Raw genomic sequence first — 7,354 nt, forward strand, 5'->3', positions numbered from 1 at the left:
CAAGATATATTGCGTGCAGTACCGTTATGAGCACCCTGAAAGAATCTCCTATATGCGACCACCATAACTGACAATTCTAAACAAGGCACACTGAGGCAAAAACAACTTATAAATTACAAATATAGATACTAACAGAAAGCCTGATTTGCCTGATATTTATGTATGTATGTTATGTAACAGTATCTTTAGATTCAATGAATTTATTTCAACTTCCAAACCCCATATAAACTCAATGGTAAATCGGCCAGCATACCGCAAACATGGCTGCTGATGATGTCATTCAGGAACAATCCATTAAAGTGTCTTGTAGTCAAGCTGCGTGCTGCACCGTCATGTAGATATATTGCATGTAGAACGGCTATGTAGATATATTGTTTGAAATACATTTATAAATAAAGCGAGGGTCCGAATGACGACAATTCATTTGTAATTTTTCGAAGATACCGCAATTCGGGAAACTCATATATAGACGATTTTATCATCTGAGAGTACATTCTTATCTTTCCTACTTCTAGCCTTATTTCTACTGAATGGACAAAGGGAAATTATCAAAGGCGGCAACAGGTTGTAACATGTTACTTAGACATAACGCGAATGACCTTTGAATTTGCGTCTCACGATCGTAAAATAAGAATAGAACCGTACATGCATAAACCGGCGCCATTAGTTCTATTTGATTTACACTTCTGGTGTATCTTAGCGTTTCGAGACTGGCGAATGTGGAACTGCTTGCAAACACAGTACTGGGGTAGAACTCAAACCCGATAAGATTTCCATGATCTATTTTCCATGATTTCTATCCCAAAGTAATGGTTCTGGTTTATGGTATTTTTTTCTTTCCCTTTGCTGGTTCTTTGGCAAGCATATGGCTGGTTCGTTGGTAAGTTTGTTGGGTGTTTTGTTTTCTTCGATTCTAAGTTACTAAAGTTCTGCTGGTTGATTGGTTAATTCCTAAGTTTCATAAATGTACATTGCATTGCAGAATTTGTATTTGTTCTCTTAAGGTCTTCCCTATTTGTCGTTACTTCAGTTGATGTTGTTGTTGTTTGGTTTAATGCCATTTTTCAGCACAAAATAGGCTATACATGGCGGCGAGTATAAATGGTGGAGGAGCAATCCACGAAAACTCCGGAAAGAACCACCGACCCACGAGTAGCTAATGGTAAGCTTTTCTCACATACCCACATTTGGCCGAATCCGAGACTCGAACCCACGCAGAGGTGAGATGACAGTGATCCGTAACGGTGAGCGCTTCAGACAATTCGGCCACTCGGGGCCCACTGTTACTTCAATGGTTAGCATGCAGAACTAACGACCAAAATGGTGTCGGTTCAAATCCTAGTTTCGTATCAGCCCCAGTCACCTACTATGGCGCGTCCTTGGGCAAAGTACTTTACTCCAACTGTCTTAATAAATAACCTACTTGTGTTGCTGTAGAAAACCGATCGAAACCTAAAATGTTACCTAAATATAGAAAGTAACAATTACGGGGATCTCCCTGAATCCATAAGACCTAATTTTGTATATTATCGTGTGTGAAATACGAGCAATTATAGTTCGACAACAGTATTCAAAGGCAGCTAATCTGGAGTTAATGGCGAATCAGATCTTGCGAGTCTGCTAAATGACGAAAATTAGGTTACGGTTTATTTGTGAACGTTTTGGATAATATTGAGCAGTGCTGTCCATCCCTCTGCGGCCCTCGGCTTCAAGAAAAACATTTTTCAGTGGCCCATGGTGTCAAAAAGGTTGGACATCACTGATAATGAGTATTACAGTTATGGCTGTTACTATGAGAGTCACTCAGAGTTACTACTCATTTGCATAACCCTATTTGTTTGTCCACATAGCAAAAACAAACGGGGAGATTTTATATTGTTATTATGGATGTTTAACAAAAACAATGCAAATACTGCAATGGCCTGAAAATATAGTTCCGTTTTCAGCATGGTGATACGAATACAAAAAAATATATATTTCGTCTAAAATGAAGGATTTTTGTTCAGACGTATTAACAAGCTTCTCGTGTCTGACGTAGGTACACAAACTAAAGTACATAACCAAGTAAACGACAGGGACAGTGGAATAATAATTTTTTCTATTCCTATTTTTCTTTCTTTTTGCCTGTTGCTATAATTGCGAAAATATCTTTGCCGTTTGATTACTGATTACTGATTTAGAACCGCTGCATTGGAATACAAGTTTTCAAGAACTGATTATGTATTGAACGATATTTGCGACTAGGTCTTGAAAAGGTTAGATATACATGTGACCGAAGTAATGTGTACGTGTGTAAGTCATCTTAATAAACGGGACCGGATTTGTTTAGTCCTCCCTAATTAAACAAGCCGTTGTTGCCATTAATACTGCATTGCTTGGTCAGTACGTACAAGTTCGGTAACTGACCGTCTTTACCAGTAATCAATTTCATTGTATAAACATTTACCATAGCAACAAGGTTTAGGAACAAATTCTATTAGGAATAAAATATCACTACAACTTCCAAACGTCGCACACCCCTTTCCTGTATTTTCTGTCAAGCGAAATAAAACCTCAGAGGTGGATTTACATCAAATCCGTCTAAATTTGGAAACCTTCAATGCATCCATTTGTAAGTACTTCTGTAAGTATGCATGTAAGTACGTTTGTAAGCACGCCTGTAAGTACGTCGAATATTTGCGTACTTTGCATTGTACATGTACTAACTAGCGTGATATATAACACTATCATTTTCTGTACCTAACACTCATCAAGCGCCACGAAATTATACGAGGCAGACTGCTGTAATAATATACGTATGAAATGCAGTTTTCTAGTCACCGTTGTGCAGCTGTCACTGCTAAGCGATCGATTCGCTAGATAAGTGATTTTGTTCTTAAATAAACACGAACAATCACTGAAAAACGTTAACAACCCACCAAATACCCATTCATGGACCTGTGTCTGATAGAAGTGTTAATTTTTTTGTTTATAGCTCTCCTTTGTGCCCGAAAGGTTCCAGGGTCAAAGTTCGCCGTCTTATTAAATTTGCGAACTTGGATCCGGGATGTTTGTGTATTATTCACATTTAGCCAAAAATATCCTATCAGATTATGCCGTGCGCAATACCCCAGTACGTGTTTTAGGCAACCAAACTCTGGTGTATATATTCATAGGAAATTCTAAACGTTGACCGAACAGTGAAGCAGGTGTGTGTGTGTGTGTGTGTGTGTGTGTGTGTATATATATATATATATATATATATATATATATATATATATATATATATATATATATATATATATATAATTACCAGACTGGATAATAAAAGTATTTCTGAGGGTTTTTTTTGTCTTTACATTGCTCTCCATTTAAATAATAAATTATTTCGGAAGAATGAATATTTGCACTGCGAACAATGTAAGTATGATCTCATTGAAGACTGCTGAAATCAGCATTACACGTGTCTTGCAGTTAGACCTATAATGTCTTATTATGTCCGACACGGATGTTTCCTATGCAGGCGTGACAAAATAGCATGCTGAAGTAATACCGTATATAAATAATTATACAAAGAGAAATCGTCCTAAGTGTAATGGGGACAGACCCAAGTGATTAAAATACATCAGTATGATAATTTCAAAAATATATGCTTCCTTTCTGTGCATACTGATTCTTTTGACGAAATTTCAGTATTTAGTCAATCGGATTATCATTGATGTCAGTATTCAGTCAGAGGGATTAACATTTATGTCAGTATTCAGTCAGAGGGATTAACATTTATGTCAGTATTCAGTCAGAGGGATTAACATTTATGTCAGTATTCAATCAAAGAGATTATAGTTTATGTCAGTATTCAGTCAGACGGAGTACAGTTTATATTTCATTGCGAATGATATTTCTAAAACCATTATTTATTTTATCTTAAAACATTACAGTTTATAATCAATGTTTATTTTATCTGAAGGTCGCCATTTAGGAATATATTAAATGTCAAAGATTACTGTAACGAACACAAAGATCTGTGAATGAGGATATGGGCTACATATTCGTATGACATGATGTTACATTCAATTAGATACGGTGAATAAATGTGGGCTATATATTCGTATGACATTATCTTAAATTCAATTAGATACGGTGAATAAATGTCAATATGATTAAAATAAGATCTCCACTGCCATGGGTGACGATCTGACAGCGACGTCTTTGGGGTCATGCTCTGGTGACCTTTGAGTTAGCCAGTGGAAATGCAGCTTTCAGAAATTTGAAAGAGAATCAAATTGACAGGCACACAGTGATGCTCTTCAGTTATACTGCTCACTTTCCCAAACGAAAAGACATAGGCTTCATCTGATTGGCTGATAAAATTAGCCACTACAGTAATAACATAGGTCACCAGAATATGACCCTTAAGCGGGCGCTGTCAGATCTTCACGCAGGACAGTGGAGATCTGATTTTAATCAGATTGAATATATGTGGGTTACATTTTCGTATGACACGATATTCATTCAATTAGATACTGTAAAAAAAATATGGATTACAGATTCATATGACATGATGTTAACTCAATTAAAAGTTCGATTTCTTTTTTTTCAAAATGTGAAATAGTTATACCTTTCTAAACAATGTAGAGCGAAATTTCTGTCTTAACGAATTAAACAATGGTATATATGTCTTCACAAATTATCGTGTGTTATACCTATCTTAACAAGCTACGCTGTGTTATACCTGTCTTAACAAGCTAAGGTGTGTTATACCTATCTTAACAAGCTAAGGTGTGTTATACCTATCTTAACAAGCTAAGGTGTGTTATACCTATCTTAACAAGCTAAGGTGTGTTATACCTATCTTAACAAAGTGATGGATAGATGGATGGATGGATGGATGGATGGATAGATGGATGGATGGATGGAAAGGGTGACGACGATGAAACCGTTAAAGTAACCGTCTAAAATTGTATTAATTGCTTGACAGTTGTAGTTTCATTCTGCCAAATAATTTATACCTCAAAGGAATTCTCTCTAACGTTTCAAGACAAAATCATTTATCTCCGTTCGTAATCTCTTAAGCTGATGTCAGCAGGTGCAGCACCGATAAGAGTCCATGCTCGAAATTAATTCTTATATACAGAAAAAGACAAATCAGATAAGGCGGTGTCTCGCCTATTTCATTTCCTTGGGAAAAATGATCTAGCTAATTGGAAATGTCATTCACAATCAACACTGTAATCATGCGAACATGGTTGTATTTCTTCTTAAGAACTATGAAGCTGTGTTGATGGGGACTAGCTTCGCAGGCAAAATGGAAATGACTTTTATCTGGAACTGGTACTTAATATATATACAGACACGTCAAATGAACCGATCAATATTAGTTTTGCCAATACATATTATTGCCCCTCTGAAGGAATTTGTGTTAATAACCGTCACCTGATAGCATTCAAAGCGTTCAAAAGAACGTATCAAACGCTAGGAGATATACCATCCAAGGCAGATATATACTGACAATAAGATAAAAAGACCGTTAAAAAGACCGCGAGACAAAATAGAGAGGTAGACAAATAAACAGACAGATTAACAACTAAACAGACATAGCATGTTACCTATGCAATCTTCATCCCCACCTGAGACCATGGAAATCATGAACAATACTGAAAGAGAAGAAAACAAAATTATAAAATGAAAGCCGTTAATGTAATTCTATAAGACTAAAATTAAAATTCGATTATATCCAGTTCCCAACAACTGTGCCAATATAACAACAACAATTACAAGTAGATTACATACTATCAATCCAATACAGTCTGTACATCCCACTGAGAATCCTATTTGAAACATGTCTTCCAGACACAGCTTCAATTGATCTGGAAGAATTATGGGCCCAACAAAGACACATAATGTACATGTGTGACGTGCCACTATTACCAACCTTGACAAGTAAATACAGAATGTTCGTCGAAATCGAGATTCATTGCCTACCGGCAAATGCGTTTTCTTCAAAATGAGGATGAATCTGTTTAAAACAGCAAACAGGGAATATATGTATGTCCGTTGAATACCATTAATAGATATCTGATTACGAATTCAGTTAGTAGATAGTGTCAGTGTTATAGCAGAACAGATCAGACTCACCATTAAGGTCACAAACACTTTAGATTGCTCGATTAATGGGTTGAATACGTTTAATGTGTTTATTTGTGTACGCATTAATCAGACCTTTCATTATCGGAGACAGTGTACCATTCCATCTGGAGATTCTATTATCGGAAACTGAGTACCATTCCACGCGGTGAGCAGCAGAGGGGGCGAACAGACCAAAAGCTTTTTGCACAATAAGCCCTCCCCACGGAAACTATTCGATAGAGGGCTTATTTCGACGAAATAAACCCTTCTATTCAGAATACAGGACAAAAAAAATGTCCTTGAAAATGCTTTGTATTTCCGCTGATATAACGCGAGTTACTTCAATAAATCCGACTCGTATCCGACATAATTTCCACGGTGAGGTATCATCGAAAAATCAGGTGTAGTTTGCGCCCCCTCTGCTGCTCTACGAAATGAGTTTCCAAGGAAAAACATTTTTATGTCGCAAATAGTGTATCAAGGCCGACGCGGTATCGTGTACGCGGGTCGTGTAAATTTATTGTTACAAATCCGTGCGGGGTTCTTTGAGCGCGACTAAAGAAATTTTTAAATTTATTTAAATCCATATCGCCGCTACACCAGGTTTGATGAATATTTCTCAGCGTGTGAACATCAACTCCATTAAACACCGCAAGAAGATTACAGTTGTCTCTAATTACTTTTGGAATTTGTGTATAACGCTGAGTAACATAAATCACATCAGTGTTTTTATGACGACCTCGTGAAAATATTCTTGCAGGATTTTTTTGCTTGTCCAGCATCACATCATCATACACTACTAGGTTATTTTTTTCCCCGTCGAGGTCCTCAACGCTGGGAGCTTCTTCGATATCAGTGATAAATTCAACTACTTCCTCACCGTCTTCACTCAGCGCTTTTGCACTCTCATTAAAATCTTTTATAACATTATAGCATCGCTGATCGTCTACAGATGGTGCTACCAAATACAGCTTATCCCACTTCATCCACTTCATAATCAGGTTCAGCAACAACTGCGTTTTACCCGATCCTGACGGTCCAATGATAATCATTCTGATAGAATTTGGCAACACCGAATTATGCTTGATTGGCTCCCTTCGCCGCGTCGCAGAAAAGTCTGTAATTTCCATTTGTATACAAAGAATAATAATTATGGATCTATATTGTGTGAAGTGTCGGGCACGAACCCCTACGAATGATCTAACAACGGTTACAACAAAAAATAACAGACTAGCACTTTCTGGTACGT

At 36.9% G+C, this 7,354-nt stretch overlaps 1 protein-coding gene across 2 annotated transcripts in view; it reads right to left on the reverse strand.

Moving 5' to 3' along the window:
* Positions 1-5,978, reverse strand: part of LOC149792391 (UPAR/Ly6 domain-containing protein qvr-like) — a 44,971-nt gene extending 38,993 nt beyond the window's left edge. The window contains exons 1-2 of one of the 2 annotated variants that reach the window (XM_089970973.1): positions 5,912-5,978; positions 5,586-5,633 (exon numbers count right to left, since the gene is read on the reverse strand). In XM_089970973.1, coding sequence (XP_089827099.1) covers positions 5,586-5,633; positions 5,912-5,954 — 91 coding nt within the window. In that variant the 5' untranslated portion in view covers positions 5,955-5,978. Of the gene's footprint in view, positions 1-5,585; positions 5,634-5,769; positions 5,887-5,911 lie in introns of those variants that run through there. The other variant, XM_089970972.1, reaches the window with a different exon arrangement.
* Positions 5,979-7,354: the final 1,376 nt, after the last annotated feature.

This window comes from Sinohyriopsis cumingii, chromosome 9, assembly GCF_028554795.1.
Source record: "Sinohyriopsis cumingii isolate HCF-2022 chromosome 9, ASM2855479v2, whole genome shotgun sequence".
In the NCBI taxonomy this organism is placed as follows: domain Eukaryota; kingdom Metazoa; phylum Mollusca; class Bivalvia; order Unionida; family Unionidae; genus Sinohyriopsis; species Sinohyriopsis cumingii.